The 25880-nt window shown below is 44.4% G+C and overlaps 1 protein-coding gene and 1 long non-coding RNA gene across 2 annotated transcripts in view; one reads left to right on the top strand and one right to left on the bottom strand.

Annotated features, from left to right (window-relative positions):
* VPS26C (VPS26 endosomal protein sorting factor C) overlaps positions 1-12156 on the bottom strand; it is a 34477-nt gene extending 22321 nt beyond the window's left edge. The window contains exon 1 of the mRNA XM_019964181.2: positions 12008-12156. Within this exon, the coding sequence (XP_019819740.1) occupies positions 12008-12064 (57 nt within the window). The 5' untranslated portion in view covers positions 12065-12156. The remainder of the gene's footprint in view (positions 1-12007) is intronic.
* A 292-nt stretch (positions 12157-12448) lies between these two features.
* Positions 12449-19095, top strand: LOC139185184 (uncharacterized). The gene is made up of 3 exons (XR_011568703.1): positions 12449-15514; positions 16894-16946; positions 18965-19095. It is a non-coding gene; the product is annotated as an uncharacterized lncRNA (long non-coding RNA).
* Positions 19096-25880: the final 6785 nt, after the last annotated feature.

A 25880-nucleotide genomic window follows, 5' to 3' on the forward strand; every position in this document is an offset into this window, starting at 1 on the left:
CCAACCAGTCCATCCTAAAGTAGATCAGTCCTGAATATTCATTGGAAGGACTGATGCTGAAGCGTCAATACTTTGGCCAGCTCCAATACTGAAGCTCCAATACTTTGGCCACCTGATGCAAAGAGCTGACTCACTGGAAAAGACCCTGATGCTGAGAAAGATTGAAGGCAGGAGGAGAAGGGGACGACAGAGGATGAGATGGTTGGATGGCATCACCAACTCGATGGACACAAGTTTGAGCAAGTTCTGGGAGTTGGTGATGGACAGGGAGGCCTGGTGTGCTTCAGTCCATGGGGTTGCAAAGAGTTGGACACGACTGAGCAACTGAATTGTGGCTAAGCTGGTAAAGAATCCACCTGTAATGTGGGAGACCTGGGTTCGATCCCTGGGTTGGGAAGATCCCCTGGAATAAGGAAATGCTACCTAATCCAGTATTCTGGCCTGGAGAATTCCATGAGTCCATGCGGTCACAAGGAGTCGGACATGACTGAGAAACTTTCACTTTCATATTGCACCACTGTGAAAAGGGGATAGAAAAAGAACCTTTATATGTATTTACTTGTCTATGCCTAAAATACCTTGACAGAAATCACTAGACATCAAGAGGCTTTAGTTGCCCCATAGAAGAGGACCTTGATGGACAGAGGAGGGCACAGACATTCCTTTTGCAACTCACAGAAATGGGTTCAATCTCTGGTTGAGGAAGACCCCAGATATGCAGCAGAGAAACTAAGCCTGAGTGCCACAGCTACCTGAAGCCCGCACCCTAGAGCCGGCGCTGGGCAACAAGAGAAGCCACCGCAATGAGAAACCTGTGCACCTCAATGAAGCGCAGTCCCCCTCGCTCCAACGCAATGAGAAACCTGTGCACCTCAATGAAGCGCAGTCCCCCTCGCTCCAACCAGAGAAAGCCCATGCACAGCCACACACGCCCAGCACAGCCAAAAACAAATAAGGCAAAGCCTGTTCTCAGTTCAGTTCAGTCGCTCAGCGTGTCCAACTCTTTGCCACCCCATGAATCACAGCACACCAGGACTCCCTGTCCATCACCAACTCCCGGAGTTTACTCAAACTCATGTCCATTGAGTCAGTGATGCCATCCAACTATCTTATCCTCTGTTGTCCCCTTCTCCTCCCACCTTCAATCTTTCTCAGCATCAGGGTCTTTTCAAATGAGTCAGCTCTTCACATCAGGTGGCCAAAGTATTGGGTTTTCAGCTTCAGCATCAGTCCTTCCAGTGAACACCCAGGACTGATTTCCTTTAGGATGGACTGGTTGGATATCCTTGCAGTCCAAGGAACTCTCAAGAGTCTTCTCCAACACTACAGTTCAAAAGCATCAATTCTTCGGCGCTCAGCTTTCTTCACAGTCCAACTCTAACATTCATACATGACTACTGGAAAAACCATGGCCTCGACTAGATGGACCTTTGTTGACAAAGTAATGTCTCTGCTTTTTTCAAGGGTCTTATATTTGAGTACTGCATTCTGATGCTGTTATAATAAGGGTGGGGAAAAAAGCAGGCTTTTTCTTAGTTCAGTAGGGTGTAAATACAGGTCTCAGTACTTAGGAAAACAGGATGACAAAAATCACAGCTATTGTCTGATGACGCCATCTCTGAAATTTCTAGTTGTGAAATTTTCTTGAGAATCTGGAAAAGAAACCTGAGTCCCTGAATAAAAGTTTAGAAGAAAGGGGCAAAATGAGATTGCCAATACCAGTTAAAAAAAGGAAAACTCAGTTAAGGGTAAGTAAATACAAGGTCCTAAGCACAGGAATATTAAAATCGAATCATGGCGTGCACTGTGGTTTCAGGGGTCACATACCACATACTCCCAAAATTACGAGTTAATAGGGATGACCGGCTTTCAGATGTCAATAACATAAAAACTCAGAGAAACTTTACAGCGTTGACACCTCATTTGGAACTACTCGCCTAAGTGAATATAAAGACTCCAGACTATACAACCCAAGAGGTTCAGGAGAACTCTGACCACAGAGGCGTCTGAGATGGCCTGATTACAGGGCAAAGTAATGACTGTGGAATATAGGCAGCTGGCCAAAGGGGAACGCTCCGAGTAGCCAGCGCTCACTTACGGAATGAAGAACAGCCAACAAACTGAACCCCAGTTGGAGGGAAACGCACGCATGAGTGAGGACTGTGCATCATCCAAACCCACGCGGCAGGCAGACTCCAGGACCAGCGCGGAGGGTGCGCCACGGCCCAAGGGCTGTTGAGGGCAGGATGGGTGCCCGGTGCCCAAGAGAGGACGGGCCGCCCCCACCCCGCCAAGGGCGGGCCCTGCAGCTCCGGGGACCACCGTCCATCCCGTGGAGGAGGCTGAGAGCGTGGAGCATCAGTCCCGGGAACTGCTCGGAGCAGTGAAGGGGGCGGAGAACACGCCTTCCCATCTGACAGTCCCTGTTACTTGTTCTCAGCAAGTTAAAACAATTCTTTTAATGTAAAAAACAAATTCTTTTGAAATATACGAAACAAAAAAAAGCATTTTTTTTTTTCGAGAAGGTTGTTCCCCTCCCCACCCCTGATTATTATCGAAGGAGGGAATTTCTGTCCATGCACCACTTACTTTTCCACTGATGGGATTCCTACTCCTTTCTGAAAGGGGATGTTTGCGTTTTAGAGTTAACAGTCTTAAACGATCTCTTCTTATGAAACAAAAGGCAGGCCAGGTTTTGGCAAATGTCGTGCCTGCTGTGGGACTGTTAGTCTCTCAGTGTCCGACTCTCTGTGACCCCATGAACGGTAGGTAGCCTACCAGGCTCCTTTGTCTATGGGATTCTCCAGGCGAGAATACTGGAGTGGCTGCCATTTCCTCCTCCAGGGGATCGAACTCGGGTCTTCCACATAGCAGGCAGATTCTTTACCATCTGAGCTACCTTCACGTGGCTACCTTCACCTTTACCATCTGTGTCCTTCACATGGCTGCGGTCTGACAGTGAAACCGTGGGCATGGGTAAGAACCACAGGGGGGACAGGGTAGTGAGGATGAACGGAGCCCAGGCATCACGAGAAAGCACGGACGCCAAGTTACCCAAAGAACCTGCCGGACAGCTGGGAGGACAGCTGGTGTAACCCTCCCAGTTCCTCAGGGGAGAGCCCTTTCTGAGCTCAGAAATCCCTTCTGAGCATCAGTCAGAAGAGATAAATCAGGTACAGGGTCCCATCAAGAGTTAAAGGCTACCGACAACCTCCTACTGCCCTTCCCTGGGTACGTTTAAACCCCGGGGAGAACAGTGAGGTGGACAGAGCCCACCAGCTTCTGCTGGCTCTCCTGGCCCAAGAACCTCAGGTAAGCAGGACTCAAGAGGGAAACTGGCAGGTGATTTACCCATGGATGGTCAGTCCAGTTAACCTCAGTAATCATGGACAGTGGGCCGACAATCTGTACGGTGTAGGGAGCTACCTTGTTGTTGTTTTTTTTTTTACTTTAATCCTCCAGTAAATAAAAGCAGAACATTTTAAGCCTGGCTGCGCTGTACTGCATTAAAAAAGTTAACAGGGCCTGCAGGTTTTGGCACGACACAAACTAAAATGGGTTGATACGAAGAAACTTCAACCTGGTTGGCTCTGGCTGGTCGTTACATCCTACAACTAGCACTTTGCAAACTGAACCAGCGGGCCCCTGCTGTGTGCCGATGCTTCAGCAGCCACTCTGGGAACTGAGGAAGCGAACTGAGGAAGTGTCAGGGAGGGCAGGGTGGCAGGGTCACTTCAAATGTAAAAGCTCTATTATCTGCTTATAAAAGGAACTATTTTAATGGATATTAGACTTGTTAACCCCACTCCAGTGTCCCTGCCTGGAGAATCCCCGGGAAGGAGGAGCCTGGTGGGCTGCAATCTATGGGGTCACAGAGTCGGACACGACTGAAACAGCAGCAGATTTATTAAAACTGATATATTACAAAGCTAATTTGATAAGATTTCATTTAATAAAAGTCTCATTGCTTAGAACTGGAAGGAGGGGGGTGGACTCTTTATCCTAAACAATGCTCATTTTCTTGAGCTGTTTATGAGGAAACATTCACTGTAGTTTGTGGGATGAAGGGTAAGATATGATTTCCATCACTTTGAGAAAAGCACCGTTTCTCTGAGCCTGAATTTTCTCCAGCGTATGAATGAAGGGTAGACTGTCTGTTCCATATAGACAATAAAAAAAAAAACAAAGACAATATTTTTTAAAAATTTTTATTGAAATATAGTGATTTACAATGTTGTCTTAGTTTCAGGTATAAAGTGATTCAGCTACACATATATATTCTTTTCTTACATTCTCTTCCATTATAGGTTATTACAAGTTAACTGAGTAGTTACCTGTACTACACAATAGGTCTTTGGTAGTCATTAATATCTATTTTATATATATGTATATTTTCATCCCAAACTCCTAATTTATCCCTCTGCATAAAGCCATAGGTTTGCTTTCTGTCTGAGTCTGCTTTGTAAATAAGTTCATTTGTATCATTTTTCTGGATTCCACACAAAAGTGGTATCACATGATATATGTCTCTGTCTGACTTACTTCACTCAGATGATAGTCTTTAGGTCCATCCATGTTACTCTTATTTTGGGGGGCTCCAAAATCACTGCAGATGGTAACTGCAGCCATGAAATTAAAAGACACTTACTCCTTGGAAGGAAAGTTATGACCAACCTAGACAGCGTATTAAAAAGCAGCGAGACGTTACTTTGCCAACAAAGGTCCGTTTAGTCAAGGCTATGGTTTTTCCAGTAGTCATGTATGGATGTGAGAGTTGGACTGTGAAGAAAGCTGAGCGCCGAAGAATTGATGCTTTGGAACTGTGGTGCTGGAGAAGACTCTTGAGAGTCCCTTAGACTGCAAGGAGATCAAACCAGTCAATCCTCAAGGAAATCAGTCCTGAATATTCTTTGGAAGGACTGATGTTGAAGCTGAAACTCCAATACTTTGGCCGCCTGATTCAAAGAACCAACTCACTGGAAAAGACCCTGATGCTGGGCAAGATTGAAGGCAGGAGGAGATGGGGACGACAGAGGATGAGACAGTTGGATGGCATCACCAACTCAATGGACATGAGCTTGAGTAAGCTCCAGGAGTTGGTGATGGACAGGGAGGCCTGGCATGCTGCCGTCCATGGGGTTGCAAAGAGTCAGAAACGACTGAGTGGCTGAACTGAACTGATGTTATACAAATGGCATTCTTTCACTCTTTTTATGCCTGAGTAGTATTCCATCGGAGAAGGCAATGGCACCCCACTCATGTACTCTTGCCTGGAAAATCCCATGGATGGAGGAGCCTGGTGGGCTGCAGTCCATGGGGTCACTAAGAGTCGGACACGACTGAGCGACTTCACTTTCACTTTTCACTTTCATGCATTGGAGAAGGCAATGGCAACCCACTCCAGTGTTCTTGCCTGGAGAATCCCAGGGACGGGGGAGCCTGGTGGGCTGCCATCTATGGGGTCACACAGAGTCGGACACGACTGAGGTGACTTAGCAGCAGCAGCAGCAGTATTCCATAGTTATATATCTACCACCATTGATGGACATTTAGGTGGCTTCCATGTCTTATTGAGAATAGTGCTCAAGGAACATTGAGAGGGCATGCATCTTTTCAAATTATGGTTTTCTCTGGATTTACGGTCAGGAGTGGACTGCTCGATCACAGAACAGCTCTATCTTTAGTTTTCTGAGGACCCTCCATGCTGTTCTCCATCACGGCTGCGCCAGTTTACAATCCCACCCATGCTGTAGGAGGGTTCCCGTCTCTCCTCGCCCTCTCCAGGTGTGCTACTTGTAGACTTTTTGAGGATGGCCATTCCGATTGGTGTGAGATAGAATCTCATTGTAGTTTTGATTCAAATTTTTCTAATAATTAGCAATGCTGACCATCTTTTCACGTGCCTTTTGAGGAGAAATGTCTATTTAGATCTTCTGCCCATTTTCTGGTTGGGTTGTTTTTTGATACTGAGCTCTATGAGACGTTTGTATATTTTGGAGATGAATCTGTTATTCACATCATTTGCAAATATTTTCTCCCATTCTGTAGGGTTTTTTTTTTTGTAAATGGTTTTCTTTGCTGTGCAAAAGCTTATAAGTTTAATTAGGTCCCATTTGTTTATTCTTATTTCCATTATTCTAGGAGATAGATCCAAAAAGATATTGTAGAGATTTACGTCAAGGAGTGTTCTGCCTATGTTTTCCTCTAGGAGTTTTATAGTATCCATCTAACATTGAGGTTTTAATCCATTTCGAGTTTATTTTTGGGTATCGTATTAGAAAATGTTCTAATTTCATTCTTTTATATGTAGCAGTCCAGTTTCCCCAGCACCACTCATCAAAGAGACTGTGTTTTCTCCACTGAATATTCTTGCCTCCTTTGTCATAGATTAATTGACCATATATGTGTGGGTTTATTTCTGGGCATTCTATCCTGTCCATTGGTTTGTATTTCTGTTTTTGGGCCGGTACCACGCTGTTTTGGAGCTCTGTAGTATAATCTGAAGTTAGGGAACTTGATCAGTAATCCTCGGGCCAGGACAGAATTTGCTGCAAATAACACCAAACGGGCCACTAATGAGCACTCTCGCTGCGTCCCAGGGTTCAAACAGCCTTGGTAACTCTGAAATACTTCTCATGCATTACATAAGGCTGGGATACGATGGAGAAGACAAGCCTTTTCGGGAGTATTAGATAATTAGTGAGAAAAAAGACTCACTTGAGGCTTGGATAACTGCGTTCCTTAAAGGGTTCACACCTCCCTCAAAATTATCCCGACATTCCTCCTAGGTCAAAGTCCTACCCCAAGGATCTGCACCAGCAGTCACTAAAACTAACCATTAATGTATCAAGAATCCAGCAGAACACTGAGGCTTTTCCCACAACATCCTAGCTTTGCAATTTTTCTTCAAAATAATGAACTGGCATAATAAGGATTTTTCCTCTTTAATCTTTTTTTTTTAAACAAGAAATTATATGAAAGCCAGTAAGACAAAATGCAAACCTAGATGTTCTTGTAGTAACAGTAATCAGCCCACTATGCACAAATTCCTCATCACCGCAACCTGGCTATGCTGGGCAGTAAATCTCCCATTGATGTTTTTCACAACCCGTAATATTGAACAGTGTCATTTTCATGAGTATGTGGGCCAGGATTTCAGAATGTAAAACATTTCGAATTTATAAAAACAAACGAACCATATTTACATTACAAAAATATTTACAACAGGGTTCTTTGAAGCAATAAGCTCCTCTAGTACACTGAAAATACAGTGTAATGTACAATGCATTTGAGTCAAACTTTTGGTTCAAGAACACACCTACTGCACTGAGCAAAGAAGTACATGGGGATGCCAAAGTCACACCCAGTTTGCAGTGGGGACACATCCAGCAATCACTACCGCATCTGACAAGCACGGACCATGCCATTTGTGAGGTGCACGAACAGTGTGACTTACATCAGTGACTCTGAAGTCATGGAAAAGCCTGGTGCTACCACCACCTACCATCTGACCCCTCCCTCACAGCTCAGCTGGGAAAGAATCTGTCTGCAATGCAGGAGGCCTGGGTTCAATTCCTGGGTTGGGAAGATCCCCTGGAGAAGGGAAAGGCTACCCACTCCAGTATCCTGGTCTGGAGAATTCCATGGACCGTATAGTCTATGGGGTCACAAAGAGTTGGACATGACTGAGCAACTTTCACTTCACATGGGTCTGAACCTGTAGTAAATATCTTCAAACATTATCTCTTTTAATTCTCACGACAAAGTCTCTGAGCAGGCTCAGACTCATCCTCCAGATGAGAATTAACATCTGGAGAAGGTGCACTTAGGGGAAAAAAGGCCTGCTTTTTTTAAAAGGGCCACAATTTAGTAAGCCAAACAGCCGGATTTATGAAGTTAAAATATGAAAACAAACAAACAATAAACATGAGAAGAGGGGAATAAACCCAAGGAAAAGAAAACAAATTTTATTCCGGAAAGACAAAGGAGCAAAGTCTCTTGAAAAAGTCACCGACAAATGAGACGAGGATGAGCAGCTGTAGGTGGGGAAATAAGAATAAGCTTTAAAAAGTCACCGACAAATGAGACGAGGATGAGCAGCTGTAGGTGGGGAAATAAGAATAAGAGAAGCCAGTCTGTGGGCTTGGATGGCTTTGCCAGCGCCCCCCAGGCCCTGCTCTCTTTGCTTCTGTTGTCTTTCTTCTGCTGGAAACAAATTGGGTGGGGGGGAGGCGGGGTGGGGGGTGGGGCGGAAGGAGACCCCGGCCCAGCACTTAGCTTTCAACACTAGGTTGGAGCCTCACCATCTCAGTGAAGCTCCAGAAGGGCCCTGCCCCCTGCCCCCAACCCCCCACAAACAACTACACCTCCCTCTGCACTCCCTTACCACAGAGACACACCCCCGGAGCACAGGTGACGGTGTGTTTACATCTATCAGGAGATCCACAGACACGGACTGAATAAATCTGCTTTAAGTTAACAGTCTAAAAAGAATGAACTGATGACGATGTGATGATATGGAAAGGTGTGCACAGCCAGGCTACACGGTTCAGCAAAAAGATTAAGTTTTGCATCTGCATGCGTGTCTGCGTACACGTGCCACTACTGCTCACGGGAAATGTCTGGCACAAGCACACACACAGTCAACGGATCCCTCCAAGGACAGAAAAAGGGCCAGAAAGAGGAGGAACCCGACTTTTCACTTCCCAGCCTTCTGTAAAATCCTGTGTTTATATACATATATTTTTAAAATGATTCAATTGTGATTTGTGGGGGGAGAAAAAAACGAACGCCACCACCTTGAATGAGCATCCTTTTCGAGGAAAACCACCTAAATGACAATTTTAAAACCCCAGTATAACTTAGGCTCTCGGTGTCCACAGAACCAAAACCATTCTCACATGCTTCCATAGTAACTAAGAGCCTGAAAAGCACAGAAACGGACTCGGGTGCCCACGTTCCGAGGAATTTCCGTTTCACAGCATCTCTTGATTTTTGATGTCTGGTATTAGTAATGCATACACCATCTATAGGAAGGACTGATGATGAAGATGAAACTCCAGTACTTTGGCCGCCTGATACGAAGAACTGACTCCTTGGAAAAGACCCGGATGCCAAGACTGAAGGCGGGAGGAGAAGGGGACGACAGAGGAGGAGATGGTTGGATGGCATCACCGACACCATGGACATGAGTTTGAGTAAAATCCAGGAGTTGGTGATGGACAGGGAGGCCTGGCGTGCTGCGATTCATGGGGTCACAAAGAGTCGGACAGAACTGAGCAACTGAACTGAACTTTTGCTACTTCTACCATACATTAAAACACAGAAAACATCCCAGCTGCTGTAACATCTCGGAATAAAATGTGTTACCTTTTGAATGAAAATAATAAGTACTAAAACTAAATGTACATATTGCCTGTCCCTGCCTCCCCCCCCTTTTTAAAATTCATTTATTTTTTTACCTTTTGGCTGCTGTGTATAGCATGCGGGATCTTAGTTCCCTGACCAGGGATTGAACCTTTGACCCCTGCAGTGGAAGCACAGAATCTTAACAGTTGGACCACCAGGGAAGTCTTCCCAATTCTTGCTTTTGGTATTTTCCAAGCTACAGAAAAGTTAAGAGAAAACGAAGTACCGAGAAAACTGAAACCCTCACACACTAACGCTAAGAACGTAAAACTGTGCAGGTGGTTCAGAGAAGTGTTTGGAAGGCCCTTAAATACCTAATATAAAGTTAGCATTGTTGCGTTACTAAGTCACGCCCAAACCTTTGCGACCCCATGAACTGCAGCCCGCCAGGCTCCTCTGTCCATGAGGTTTTCCAGGCAAGAAGACTGGAGCGGGTTGTCATTTCCTTCCCCAGGGATCTTCCTGACCCAGACAGTGAACCCGCATCTCTTGCACTGATGAGTGGGTTCTTTACCACTGAGCCAAAGTTAGCATATTACCCAGCAAATCCACTCCGAGGTATATATCCAAGAGAAATGGAATACATGTTCACACAAAAACCTGTATTAGATTAATGCTGCTCAAAGTAGCATTAATCATAATAGTCAAAAAGTGAGAACAACCCAAATGTCCATCAACAGATGAATGATAAATAAAATGTGACGTATCCACACAACAGAATACTACTGAGCCATGAAAACAAATGAGGAACTGATATCGGCTACAACAGCATAATGTGTTCAAAGTTCATGCATAAGTGAAAGAAGTCAGTCACAAAAGACCACAGACTATACAATCCTATATACATGACCATGTCCTAATTAGGCAAATCCATTGAGACAGAAAACAGGTCTGTGATTGCCTGGGTCTAAGAGAGAGAGGGAATGAGGAATGATGGATTCTGGGTGTGGTGTTTCTTCTGGGGAGGGGTGATAAAAATGTTCTAAGATTAGACAGGTGTGATGGTTCACAACTTGAGTATATTAAAACCACTCAATTATACACTTTAAAGAGTGAATTTTATGGTATTAGATCTCAATAAAGCCCTTTTTTTTTTTAAGACATCAAATTAGACCCATAAGGCTTTCAAGCAGAGTCAGCAACTGTTAGTATGTTGGCTTTCTTTCTCTGTTGCTTTCTTTCTCCCCACATGCATGTGCCCGCGCGCACACACACACACAATTTATGACCAGGCCATTTAAAATTTAGTTATTATTACACTTCACTCCTAAATACTTCAGCAGGTAGAGCAGTTGCCCACATAACCGAAATATGAACATTAGACTGGGGGAATTTAAAGCTCTTATTTAACATATACCCCATATTCAAATTTATCAAAAATTAGGTATCATATTTGGTTGTTATATCCCTGTCATCTCTTGAATCTTAAAAAAAAATCTCCTGTCCTTTTAATGACACTGACACATTTGAAGAATCCAGGCCAATAAATGGACAGAATGTTTCTCAATTGTGAACATGCCTATTTCCCTGTGAACTAAGTGCAGTTAGGCATTTTCGGCAGAACACCACACAGCTGGGTCGTGTCTTCAGTCCTCCCTACCAGAATCCTCTATTATTGTGCCAGAACGCGTCAACTGCGGCGGTAAGGTGGTTCACCGCAGGTCTTGGTTAGGACAGGGACTATCAGATTCCTGCACTATAAACGTAGCTTCTTCCCTCTGTAATTAATAATCTGGAGATGACTAAATTATCTTGCATCTGTGTAAACATGAAGTTTCCTCAATGGTCTTGCCCCCAAAGGCTTTAAGCATCCCTTTTGAGCCCTCGCTGCATTCACGTGACCAACCATTCCTCTCAATTTTATTACACATACTCAACAGAGTTGGCTGCGATTTCAACCCGGCTGCACAGCGGCCAGAATCACAGGGGGCTCTAGGTATGAAACCCCGGTCAGCGTATATTCCAGAGCGATGGATTCTGATTTAGTTACAGTAAGGGTTGAGACTGCCCGAGTTACAGGGAGAAAAACCTTGCATTCTCCTTTGGCAAATAAGGAAACTGGCGCCCGAGGAGATTAAGAGGCTATGGCACAAAACTTGTTCATGGCACCGTTGATTTTTTTTTAATTTGCATTTTAAAATGCAATTCCTTCCGTCCCCAAAACCAGAAAAACGAGTAACTTTTGTTCGGCCTACAGAGTGTATTTCTGCTTCCAAGGTTACAGCTGCCTTTCTGGCCCTAGACCTTTGCATTCCTCTTACAAGCGAGAAAAGGATAGTCTGATGGTTGAGCTCCTCGGACCGCAGTGCGAAGTCACAGCTCAAGACCCCGGCCGGGCTGGATGTCCAAGGGGCCAGACGGTTGCGCGCTGCAGCCCAGGGGCCCTGCACGCCCCCCCACCGCGGCGGCAACCCCGGCGGACGCCGCTGCAGAGCAGCCAGCCGCGCAAGCGAGATGCACCTGGAGGGGGCCGCACCTGGCGGAGGATGCACCTGGCTGCTCCCACCTGACCCGGACGCACCCGCCCAGGGAAACTCCGAAGTGTGCCAGACCCGGGGAGACCACAGAACCTGAAGGCCCACCCCACCCCCCCACTTACCCCAGCGTGATAAACCTTGTTCGCTCTTTTAATCTTAATGTCCAGGGTGGTCCCCATCGTGAATACTCCGCTTCGCGCACCACTTCCTGCCGCGCGTGATCGAAAGGCGGGGAGGGCTCGCCCCGCCTCTCCGCCCGGGGCCCCGCCCCTTCTCCCCGCCCGCAGCTGCGTCACGTGACCCTGCCCCCGCGGCCAGTGCGACTCTCCCCCTCCCCCCACCCTTCTTCTTTCCGGCGCAGGGGCGGGCCTTAGCGTGGGTCGAGGACTGTCACTCTTGGCCCGGCCTCCCCCGGGCGTGAGGGGCGGGAACGAGGAAACCCCACCCCTTCCGTAAAGACCAGTCTTGACGCCGGAAATGCCTCTTCTCGCCCGTTGACCAGGGGGAGGGAGTAAACTCGGCTCTCCCGGCGTGCCCCGCGGGGGGGCGGGGCCGGGGCCGGGACGCGCCGAGGGCGCAGCCTGTGCCCGCAGGCTGAGGCTCCCATCAGGCTGTGCGGCGCGAAGCGGCGCTACGGTATTGCGTTGCCTTCAAGGAGGTGATAATGGAGACTGCCTTCTCTTCTAATCCCTTCCTCTAGTTGCCTCTAGTCCTCCCACCCTCCCGCTTTCTTCCAGCGGCGCTGAGGACATAGGCTTTGTGTCTGTCCTCGGCGAGGCGGTCTTCCCTGCCCTTTCCACAGCCCCGCGCTCCCGACCTGCAAAGCGCTGATGGGCGGGCTTCCCCGACACCACCCGCCGGCGGGCACCAAGGTCTTGCGGGAGCGCGGGCGGCCTGGCCCCGCCCCGCCGGGCCGCGGGGGCTTGTGGGTACTCTCACCGATGCGCGCCCTGGGACGAGGCGTTGAATATTCATATTCGTGCGCAGAGTGTGAAGAGGCGCGGATCGTAGGCCCCGCGTCTCGGCGGTGCGTGGAAATGTATAACCTCGAAACTGAGAGGGTCCTACCTAGTCTTTTTATTCTCAGCAAGAGCCCACTCACCTGGACACAAGAAACGCATGGCTTTCCGGAAGGACTGCTTCCAGGCGGAGCAGCCGACTACTTTTATTGAAATAAAATTCCTTGTCGAGGTTTTAAACAGGGGACTTTCCAATAAGAGAGGCATATTTTTAATTGTTATGGTCCCTGACTTAATACAGCGAGGAAGTGCTTTTTGATTTTTAAGACTCTGAGATTCCGATTTTCTTTTTTTCTTAAAGTGCGTTACTTTTAGGATTATGTGAGAGTTTTTCTTTAAAACGGTTTCTTGACTCACTCTCACGAGTACTTCTCATGAGAATGTAAGGTGTTTTCTAGGACAACCGTGATGGTGCTATAGCTACAGTTGCTTTTGAAGGTTGATAACAGGTATTTCCCAATGTTCAGATCTCAGTTTTCAGCTCCTCTCTGCCCCCAACGGCTTCCGTTGCGGTCTAGGGTAACTTCCCTTGCAGCTCAAACTCAGCAATTCTAAAAACAATTGATTAGGGACTTACTAATCACTGTCTAGTCTATTTGCAATTCAAGAAGTGGGTCCTTCTCTGCTAGTCTCACCCATCATTTCCAAATGGTAAAACGTTAATCCCAGTAGACAGTACAGGAAATCAAAGGGATACACATTCTAGACTTGTTTGCTTCACCAAACCTGCTTTATCGCAACTCAACATTTCTGGTTCATAGAGGACAAGTGTACTGTATTTCACTCATCTGTGTCGGTTGAACACGATCTTCACCGAATACTGCTGCTGCTGCTGCTGCCAAGTCGCTTCAGTCGTGTCCGACTCAGTGCGACCCCATAGACGGCAGCCCACCAGGCTCCCCCATCCCTGGGATTCTCCAGGCAAGAACACTGGAGTGGGTTGCCATTTCCTTCTCCAATGCATGAAAGTGAAAAGGGAAAGTGAAGTCGGTCAGTCATGACCGACTCCTTCCTCCGACCATGGGATTTTCCAGGCAAGAGTAGTGGAGTGGGGTGCCAAAAAGTGCTCTAGTTCCAGCAATTATCAGTATAATCAGTTTGTTAAACTCCTCTCAGTGTGATGGCTTCCGAAAAGAACAGTCTTTTTTTTTTTTCCTCCAGTCACTGCTCTTTTGAATCTCTTCTATCCCTTAAGCACTCCTTAGGTGACACCATGACCTTCTGGTCGATTTCAGTTACTGAACATCAGACCCTGTCAAAGTGTCAATCTCCCGGCTTGAGTGGAACCCTAGATTCTGAGGGTATAAAGGTACAAGTCATGGTTCTGGCTCTCAGACTCTTAGCATCTTTTCAAGGTCTGGCTTCTCTGTTGAGGCAAATGTCTAACTTTACATTGCTAGAATTCTTTCTTAGTGGATCCCTGCTTCTCTGGATAACTGGCCCTTGTTGAAACTTCTTTCATGGAAATGGGAAGGCCTGATGGGCCTTGTCCTCTGTATGATTTCATGGAAGATCTACTTCCGGCTTGATCTTTACCATCACCCCACTGCCAACTCCCAGCAGGATATGAGTCTTCTGGGGAAGGGTCCAGCAAGACAGCCAGAGACCATTTATCTGCCACTGAGTCCCCCTGACTCTTGAGAAACACACATCCTTGCCACACAAAAGGACCAGACTGGAAGCTGTCCCGTGGTCTCTGGTTTCCACCCTGCCATCTCCCTTCAATCATCTTCCTGCCTTTTGAAATACAGGCAATTAATCAAGAATGCTGCCTAGACAGGTTTGCAAGTAGGGAGTAGAACACTCGCCTCTCCTGCCAGTAGCCCCTACTGGTATCAAGGAGAGGTTATCTTAGAGCCTCCCCCACTACACCACTTCCCACCAGAGACTCTGTGTGCTGCACAAGGCCAGCCACCTCCTTTGATTCCTTCTCCTGCCTTCCTATATAAACTGTGGAGAGGATTGAGAAAGTATTTCATGGAAGCCAGGCCAGATCTGAAACTTTTATTAATCCCTGGGGAATGTGTCTGTCTCCGATTGTGGCATCTTTTGTTAAAAGGTGGGGTAAGGTGTTATTTTCAGCCGTGACCTTAGTGCCTGTCTGGGGCTAGAGGAGAGAGCTCACTGAACATCTTTTAGTGGACGCTGTGATGCTCTGCTCAGACCCTTCTTTCAGGACTGAAGGACATGTTCCCAGACTTAGAGTATTGCTCTCAGCATTTCTCATTTAAGTCACTCTTCAAAACTTACTCTCATTTGAAGAAAACTGCTTTCCCCAGAGTCGTGGTCCCTTGGATGGTGGCAGGGACAGCCCATATGTAACGACCAGTCAATTTAGGGTATAAAGACCTCTTTCCCTCACCCCAGTTTGGGTCAGTTCCAGCTCCAAACCTCCCTGTATTAATATCTACTGTACATAACCAATTACCCCAACAGTTAGTAGTTTAAGGTGGGTCATGAACTTAGGAGCAGCTTCATTAGGTTGTTCTGGCTCAAAGTCTCAGGTGGTAGAAGTGGTGACGTCAGGGCCACAGTCACCTGAAGACTTCACGAAGGCTGGAAGATCCAAGATGGCTCCCTCACGTGGCTGTGGGCTGGAGGCCTCCTCAGGTAGGACTCTCCATAGGCGGCTAGGGAGCCCATACAACTAACTTCTCCCAGAACAGATGATCCCACTGGGAGAGCAAGCAGGGAGCTAGAGTGGCTTGTGTGGCCTGACTTCTCTTATTAACATTTCTTCTGTCCACTAGAAGAGAGTCACTAAATCCAGCCCATACTAGAAGGAAGGGGAATTGGGCTCTGCCTTTAACTGTGTGACCCCATGGATTGTAGCCCGCCAGGCTCCTCTGTCCCTGGAATCCTCCAGGCAAGAATGCTGGAGTGAGTTGCCATGCCCTCCTCCAGGGGATCTTCCCCACCCAGGGATTGAACCTGTGGCTCCTGCGTCTCCTGCATTGGCAGGTGGATTCTTTATCACTGCGCCACCTGGAAAGTTTTTTAGTAAAAAAAATACATACCACATAAATATTTAGGGATATAGGAACTTTCCTGGTGGTAGAGTGGTTAAGACTCTTTATTGGGTTGTTTGCTTTTTCAATATGGAGCTGTATGAGCTGTTTGTATATTTTGGAGATTAATCCCTTGTCAGTTGCTTCATTTGCAAGTATTTTCTCCCATCCTGAGAGTTGTCTTTTCATTTTGTTTATGGTTTCCTTTGCTGTACAAAAGATTTTTAAGTTTAATTAGGTCCCATTTGTTCATTTTTTGTTTTTATTTTCATTACTCTTAGAAGGTGGGTCAAAAAAGATCTTGCTGCACTTAATGTCAGAGTGTCCTGCCCATGTTTTCCTCTGTAAGTTTTGTAGTATCCAGCCATACATTTAGGTCTTTAATCCACTTTGAGTTTCTTTTTATGTATAGTGTCTTCTAATTTCACTTTAAAAAAAAAAAAACACATAAAATTTTTTTAAGTTATTTTACTTTGGCTGTCCTGAGTCTTTGTAGCTGTGCGGGCTTTTCTCTAGTTGTGACAAGTGGGATCTAATCCCTTGTGGAGTGTGATGAGGTGCTTCTCATTGCGGTGGCTTCTCTTGTGGAGCACAGGCTCTAGCGTGCTCAGGCTCAGTCGTGTGGCTCCCAGACTCTACAGCACAGGCTCAGCAGTTATGGTGCATGGATTTAGTTGCTCTGTGGCATGTGGGATCTTCCCAGACCAGGGATCGAACCCGAGTCTCCTGCACTGGCAGACAGATTCTTTACCGATGAGCCACGAGGGAAGCCCCTAATTTCACTCCTTTATGTGTAGCTGTCCAGTTTTCCCAGCAGCGCTTATTGAAGAGACTGTCTTTTCTCCGTTGTGTGTTCTTGTTTCCTTTGTCATAGATTAAATGTGTGGGTTTATCTCTGGACTTTCTTTCCTGTTCCAGTGATCTGTATTTCTGGTTTTTGGGGTACAGGGTGTTTTTGAACTCATGCCTCTCTCATCCCAGGTAGAATACTTCAGCAGGAAGGTGAGAGGGAGATGAGAATGTGAAGGGAAAAGGTAAGACACTGTCAGCTGAGTTCCAGCTGAATAGTGAGACTGATTTTTTTTCCATCCTCAGTAGAAATGATTGCTAGAGAGCTAAACTGGGTTAATTTATAGAGAAATGAAGGCTGTCACTTTTCTGGCCATTTATATGTTGTGCCTGTAAATTTTCAAACAGCTACATATTAAAAAATCAATAGGCATTTCTACTTAACACCAATAAGCAGTTAGTAAAATGAAAATAGTGATTATATTCTCAATAGCAATAAGAATCTAAAATACTTGTAATATACACTTGAGTTACATGAATGAAGCTATAAGGCTTAATTAAGATATATGTATTTTGAAAAATGGAGAGATGTATAGTATTTCTGAATAGGAAATCTAAATACTTTAAAATGTCCAGTCTTATAAAAACTAAATTTTAGGTTTAATTCATTCCTCTCAATACACTTTTTAATGAGGAAATTTAATGAACCTATGTTAAAATTCTTCTGAAAAAATAATGAACACTAAAAAATGATTTATCTTTTTTAAAAAGTTAATTATAGGGGAACTTCCCTATCAATCCAGTGGTTAAGACTCTGCCCTTCCAATGCAGGAGGCTCAGGTATGATCCCTGGTTGGGGAACTAAGATCCCACATGCCACATGGCATTAAAAAAGTAAATTAAAAAAGTAAAAATAAATAAATAGAGCTAAGATATTTTAAAAAGTTAATTCTAGGGAAAAGAGCCCTACTTAGCACAAAACATAATAAAGCTGTAAGAGTTAAACCACATCATTCTGTCCTAAGATCTATTGAATGGGATAGCTCAGAATGGATCCAATATATTAGTATATAATACTACTATATTATATACTCTATTAGTATATAATATTTTAACATATGGTAAAAGAGTTATCACAAATCTGTAGAGACCAGAGGATTATTCAGTAAATGATATTAGGCTAAATGACTTGATATTTATAAGAAAAATTTATTTAGATTTTGCTATCTCCCCATAAGTCCTCTTATCCCATCCTCTCCAAAAAGCCATATCAGGATTAAAGAGCTCAGAAAATGATAAACAAGTCAGGCATATACATTTAAAAAATATGAAAAATCTATGTGAGGAAAACTAGTAATATCTTGCAAAAGATTTACCAGTAGATTTGAAGGAAGAAAAAAACTATCATGGGCTTGGATAGGAAGGTTCAACATCACCAAAATGTTAATCTTCTTCTACTTAATTTACAATTTTAAAGCAGTGCCAATAAAAATACCATCTTCTCTTTATTCCTGGAGCTAGGCAGATTTATTATATAGTTTATTTGTAATAATTAATAATAGAGAATAGCCAGAAAAATCCCTGCAAGAAATTAGCAAGTGGGAAGGGCAGACCTAGGCTGTATTTTACAGGTGTCCGCACATGTGACTCGCTTTGGTGCTGCTGCTGGTAAGTCACTTCAGTCGTGTCCGACTCTGTGCGACCCCAAAGACAGCAGCCCACCAGGCTCCTCTGTCCCATATATATATACTGCTGCTGCTGCTGCTAAGTCGATTCAGTCGTGCCCGACCCTGTGCGACCCCATAGACGGCAGCCCACCAGGCTCCCCCGTCCCTGGGATTCTCCAGGCAAGAACACTGGAGTGGGTTGCCATTTCCTTCTCCAATGCATGGAAGTGAAGTCGCTCAGTTGTGTTTGACTCTTAGCGACTCCATGGACTGCAGCCTACAAGGCTCCTTCGTCCATGGGATTTTCCAAGCAAGAGTACAAAATCCCGGCAAGAAATTAGCAAGTGGGAAGGGCAGACCTAGGCTGTATTTTACAGGTGTTCTCACATGTGACTTGCTTTAACTGTAAATAAATAATAAAGCATGAGGTGGGAATTCTGGGCCTAAGCCTTAAAAGGCCTGGCAACTTCTGCGTGTGGACTTTGGGAGCTCTAGGAACCAGAAAAGGAGTCCCAAGACCCTGGTGGAGAGACCACGTTGAGGGGCTACAAGGAGCCCCCGGGCTCTGAGACCAGCCTTCCTGCTGTTTCCCCTAGTGTCCCACAGGTGAACTGCCATCTGACTGCAGCCATATGAAGACACAAAGCAAGACCAGAGAAAAATCACTCAGCCGAGCCTCAGTCAACCCACAGAACTGTGAGAAATAATAAAATAGTTATTATTTTAAGCCAAGAAGTTTTGAGATGGTTTGTGATATAATAATCAGTTCTGTCTCTTAGTCGTGTCCGACTCTTTGCGACCCCATGGTCTGCAGCATAGCAGGCCTCCCTGTCCCTCACCAACTCCCACAGCTTGCTCAAACTCATGTCCATCAAGTCAATGATGCCATCTAACCATCTCATCCTCTGTCGTCCCCTTCTCCTCCTGCCTTCAATCTTTCCCAGCATCAGGGTCTTTTCCAATGAGTCAGTTGTTCGCATCAGGTAGCCAAAGTATTGGAGCTTCAGCTTCAGCATATAGTAATAGTAATGTTTAACTTCAATGAGGAGAAAAGATGCACAGGGTGGGAAAAACAGGGATTGAAGTCAGATCTCTCTGAATGTACCATGGAATGCCATAGAACTTTGATTATGGGACCAGATACATATTTTAGTTCAGTAAAAAAGAAAAGAAAAAAAAAACATTTTAATTCAAAAATAATTAAACCACACAAAAGCTAGAAAATATAACTGAATTTTTAAAACTTTGGTATGGTTAGGTTAAATATGGAGATTGATAAAAGAATATCACAAAGAGAAAAAAGAATCAATGTAATACATATAAATTTTTACTAGACATGAAGGGAGAAAATCCACAGTAAAATGGAAAGAACATATTGGGAAAGACATGTAATAAATATAAGCAAAAATCATATCTTGATGATAAAGGATGTGTTAGATTTCTATAGCTATGTAACAGATTACCACAAATCTAGGGACTTGAAATAATACCCGTTTACTAGCTCACAGTTCTGCTGGTCATTAAGATCCGGGTGGGCTCAACTGGGCTCTCTGCTCAGAGTCACCCAAGGTTGAAATTCAGGTGTCTGCTAGCCTGAGCTGTTATCTGGAGGCTCTGGAAGCATCTACTCCCAGGCTCATTCAGGTTATTGGCCAAATTCAGTTCCTTGTGGTTGTAGGACTATAAGCAGGGACCATCTCAGCTCATAGAGGTTTCTTTCTGGTCCTTGCATGGGGACCCCTCCATCTTCAAAGCCAGCAACAGTGCATCGAATCCTTTTCCTACTTTGAATCTCTTTGAACTCTGTTTCTCCTACTAGTTGGAGAAATTTTTCTGCTTTTAAAAGGCTTATGTTACACAATTAGGCACACCTGGACAATCTATTTTATGTGACATGACTAAAATCTCTTAATTTCAGACATGTCATGTAACAACATAATCCTGGGGGTGATATTTTATCATATTCTTAACTTCTACCCCACTGAAAAGCAAAGAAATTATACAAAGACTAAGGTCACTGGGGGTCATTCTTACAATTTGGACTATCGAATCAATAAGAACTCTAGAACATAGGATATGAATAACATTTGCAAAAGGGCAAACTAAGTGTGAGCAGACATATGCAAGAATGTTTAACTTCAATTTAAAAAGAACAAATGCTAATAAGAATCTTCCATTTCATAGGTTAATTTCACACAAAAACATTCAATATGGGCAGGTAAGGGGTGAAGCAAAAATCTTCATTTTTTTATGATAGCAATGTGAATGGTACAACATAAGTAGAAAAAAAGATTTTGGCAGTATATACCAACGTTTTTTAAATCTTAATATTCTTTAACCTAGTAATTTGACTGCTATAGACCCGTCTAAAGAAAATAAATCCTAAAATTGAAAGAAATCTTTCATGTCATAATATTTACAGCAAGTCATTAGTAATGAAAAAATTGGAAACAATTTAATTCACAAAACAAGCATGGTTTGGCAAACTATACCTTCAAATCAGAGAAATTAAAACATGGTTATGCTGAAAGTGAGAGTCAATTCCTAGGTAGGTTGATAAGAAGTCTGGGGTCCCCAAGGAGGAGAAAAGGACAGTTCTTTTCTGCATTGCTTTGATTTAATATAACAATGTATCTTGTCAGAGGACATGTTTCTCCTTCACAAGAACCTTCTGACTAATCTTGTTATCTCCAGGCTTTGTTGTGGGAGTGGGTCTGGTAAAACCTTTCTATTGTTGGTTCTAGGTCTGGTAAAAGTATAGAAGGCCTTGATAAGACTAGGCAGTGGGGGAACTCTCCCTTCTGATGTCTGTGTCAAAAGCTTTCTCTCTCCGTTTTCACTTTAATAAGACTCTGCTACACAAAAGCTCTTGAGTGATCAAGCCTGGTCCCTGGTCCCAAAGCTCAATCTTCTTCTTTGGAGATCACAAATCCGACATCTTTCACCGTAAGCTATCAAAAGTAATAGAATAACCAAATTGATGGGGAAATTTTCCATGTTTTTGGAGTACAAGACTAAATATTATTAAGAGGTCCATTCTTCTACTCGATGCAACCCCCTTCAGCAACCTCAGTAGCCTTTTTGATAAAAATGGACAAACTAATTGAAAAATTTATATGATAACACAAAGAACCCAAAGTAGCCAACATAATTTTGAAAAAGAAGAACAAAGTTGGAGGATTTGTATTGCCTAACAAACAACCATATTAATAAATGGTCAAGAAATTTCAGTAGGCACGTCACAAGAGAGAAAATACGAATAGCCTATAAGCACAGTTAAAGATGATTAGCATCTTTAACAGTTAGGGAAATGCAAATTAAAATCACGCCAAGAGGGACTTCCCTGGTGGTCCAGGGAGAATGGCATTGAAACATGTAAAATATCATGTATGAAACGAGTTGCCAGTCCAGGTTCGATGCACGATACTGGATGCTTGGGGCTAGTGCACTGGGATGACCCAGAGGGATGGTATGGGGAGGGAGGAGGGAGGAGGGTTCAGGATGGGGAACACATGTATACCTCTGGCGGATTCACTTTGATATTTGGCAAAACTAATACAATTATGTAAAGTTTAAAAATAAAATTAAAAAATTAAAATAAAATAAAATTTTTTATTTAACAAATTTAATAATAAATACATTTCATACTTAAAAAAAAAAAAAAGACTCCATGCTTCCAATTCACTGGGCACGGCTTCCATCCTTGGTCAGGGAACTAAGATCCCACAGGCTGTATAGCGTGACCAAAAAAAAAATCACGCCAACGTATACTACACTCCATAAGCGTGGCTAAAGTGAAAGTTTGTCTATACCAAGTGTGGGTGAGATTGTGGAGGAACTGGGACCTTCGCTTGCTGATGGGAATGCAAAATGAAACAAACATTTTGTAGAACGGTTTTAAAACAATTTGGCAATTTCTTGTAAAGCTAACCATACACTTGTGATATGGCTTAACATGATCACTCCTAGGTGTTTACCCAAGAAAATGAAAAAAACGTATGTCTACACAAAGACTTGTACTTGCCTGTTCATAGTAACATTATTCATAACAGACAAAAATTGGAAGCGACTGAAATTTTCATCAAGTGGACACACAGATAGTGTATCAGCACAGTAGAGCAGTACTTGTCAATATAAAAAACAAGCTACTGACGCATGGGACAGCAAGGACGAATCTTAAGACGCGCTGAGCAGAAGAAGCCAACTCGAAGACTGCATACTTAATGTAAGTTGCAAGCAGGCAGAAACCAGTCAGTGGAGACATAAAATGGATCAGTGGATACCTGTGAGGTGGTCGGGGGACCGGCTACAGGTAGGAGGGGCTTTTTAAGATGAAGGAAATAATCTTTATCTTGAGTGGGAGATGGTCACAACAGGTTATTCATGTTAAAGCTCATCAAACTGTATGTGCATGGCTGTTGCTCAGTCGCCCAGTTGTGTCCGCTCTTTGCGACCCCATGGACTGCAGCACACCAGACTTCCATATGCATGGTGGATATGTTTTATTTTATATAAATTATGTTTCCAGAAATGGATGTCAGAAGCTAAATAATATGGTTACGCAGATCATATATTAACATAGAAAAATGGTTGTGCTAAAATGAAAATTTAAGAATTCAGAATTTTATCTGTAATATGATTGCAGCTGTGAGAAACAGGCAAACAAACAAGATACATGCAACATGTGTCTCTAAATTAAATAAAAAACGTGCAGAAAGTCTAGAAGAATGTGTTACCCGACAGAGAGACTTTGCAGCTGTGATGAAGTCAAGGATCTTGAAGCAGGGAGATTAGCCTGGATTTCCCAGGTGGGCTCAAGGTAATTAGAAGCGTCCTTTGAAGAGAGAGGTAGGAACCTCAGATACTGGAAAATGGGGTGCACTGATGGAAGCAGCTAAGGTTGGAGAGATGCACCTTGAAAATGGAAAGAAGAGCCATAAACCAAAGAATACAAGCTCTAGAAATGCCCATAGAAACTGGACAAGGCAAGGAAATAGGCTCTCCCCTGGAGCCTCCGGAAAGAGCTCATGAACTTGGATTTTAGTTGCAGAATTCTCATGTCAGACTCGAAGCTCTGGAACCATGTAACAGAGTGAATGTGTGTTGTTTTAAGCCACTAAGATTGTGGTAATTTGTTACAGCAGCCACGAAAAAATAATACACTTGCTTTGTTGTTTTTCAGTCACTCAATAGTGTCTGACTCTTTGCCACCCCATGAACTGTAGCCCACCAGGCTCCTCTGTTTGTGGGATTCTCCAGGCCAGAATACTGGAGTGGCTTGCCATTTCCTTCTCCAGGGGATCTTCCCAACCCGGGGATCAAACCCTTATCTCCTGCATTGGCAGGTGAGTTCTTTACCAACTGAGCCCAATACGATGGCTGAAGTGCCTGTTATTTTGTGCTTTCTGGCACTGGCAGCTGACTCTGGTCACACCTAATACAGAGTTGGGTACCTGGAAGGAAGATACAGGTGACAGGACCTAAGGAAGCTCAGCTGTGGCTCTGAGGCAGCAATGGGACGGTGAGGACTCGGTCACTGCAGGTAGGAAAAACGACAGCTCTTAGTACATGGCAGCCAGACATCTGGTTGCATATTCCCAATATTACCTTTACTTATTTTTTTAAAATATTTATTCGTTTGGCAGTGTTGAGTCTTTGCTGCAGCACAGACTCTCTAGTTGTATGATGCATGCGCTCAGCAAACTGAGGCATGGAGACCCAGCTGCTCTAAGGCATGTGGGATTCCAGTTCCTCCAGCAGAGATCAAACCCATGCCCCCATGCTACAAGGTACCTTCCCAACCACTGAACCACCAGGGAAGTCCCCAGTATTACCTTAGAAGGCATACTGCTTGCTGACCAAGGCTGAGTGTTAGGAAAAATGGCTTAAAAACTCAGAATTTGGAGCACCTTGGGCTGCTTCCTTTTACTTCCTGCAAAGCCCAAGGGAGAGATGAACTGGGGGTGGTGTGGGGAAGCCAACCACTTTGTAGACCGGGGATACTGTGGTGCCAACAAAGCCCTCTCTGATGAACTGATAATCTGGGGTCTGCTTCCGTACCCCAGGCAAAGGCAGCCCCGCATGAGTCTCCAAGTTTTACAAATGGCCTCATATTTTAATTTTTCTGCCTGAGAATGAGAACCAGTCGAGAGGTAAGCCTCAGTGTAAGGGCATCCCCTTCCCAACTAAGCCCATCATTTTGCGTATCCTCAAGGTATCAAATTGAAGAGAATTTTAAAAATTTTTATGATTTTGGTGTTTTATCATGGTTTGTTCTTCATAACGGAGAAGGCAATGGCACCCCACTCCAGTACTTCTGCCTGGAAAATCCCATGGATGGAAGAGCCTGGTAGGCTGCAGTCCATGGGTTCGCTGAGGGTCGGACACGACTGAGTGACTTCACTTTCACTTTTCACTTTCATGCATTGGAGAAGGAAATGGCAACCCACTCCAGTGTTCTTACCTGGAGAATCCCAGGGACAGGGGAGCCTGGTGGGCTGCGGTCTATGGGGTCGCACAGAGTCGGACACGACTGAAGTGACCAAGCAGCAGTTCTTCATAAAGACTTCATCCCAGCTTTTGTAGTTATCTAAGAAGTTTATCACTAGGATGAACAAATACTGCTTTTTACATTATGAAGACAGGGATTTTATCTTTCCTTTATTTAAGAACAGCAAGGCACTGACACATAGTACAATCTGTTACCTCTTCATGGTCTACCAGTCTTGAAATGGAAAGTTGGCAGAGAATGGAAGAAATGACACTGAAACCCTAAAGTCTTACTTCTAATTTGCCTGCATTAATGACTTGATTTTCTCATTTTCATGGTAGAAAGGGATATATGTATGTCTAGGGACTTCCCCGGTAGCTCAGACATAAAGAATCTGCCTGCAATGTAGGAGACATGGGTACAGTCCCTGGGTTGGGAAGATCTCCTGAAGGAGGGCATGACAACCCACTCCAGTATTCTTGTCTGGAGAATCCCCACGGACAGAGCAGCCTGGTGGGCTACAGTCCACAGGGTCACGAAGAGTTGGACGCCTAAGCCACTAAACCATGAAATATGAAAGTTAATTTTCTCATTAATGCCCCATCAAAGTCAGTATTTGGGACTTCAATCATATCAATGTGTTTCTTACTTTGCTCCATTACTAACTGATGAAAAGAAAAGATGCATAACACCCGAAGAATGGAAAAGTCATAAAGCCTTAAAGTCAAAGTGAAAATCACTCAGTCATGTCTGACTCTTTGCGACCGCATGGACTGTATAGTCCATGGACTTCTCCAGGACAGAATACTGAAGTAGTTAACCTTTCCCCTTTCCAGGGGATCTTCCCAACATAGGGATGGAACCCAGGTCTCCCTCACTGCAGGCAGATTCTTTACCAGTTGAGTCACAAAGGCTGTTGTTGCTGCGTAGTCACTAAGTCATGTCTGACTGTTTGTGACCTCATGGACCATAGCCCGCCAGGGAAGCCACCTACGAAGCTTAGTTAGTTAGTTAGTTCAGTC

Source organism: Bos indicus, chromosome 1 (assembly GCF_029378745.1).
Source record: "Bos indicus isolate NIAB-ARS_2022 breed Sahiwal x Tharparkar chromosome 1, NIAB-ARS_B.indTharparkar_mat_pri_1.0, whole genome shotgun sequence".
Classification (NCBI taxonomy): domain Eukaryota; kingdom Metazoa; phylum Chordata; class Mammalia; order Artiodactyla; family Bovidae; genus Bos; species Bos indicus.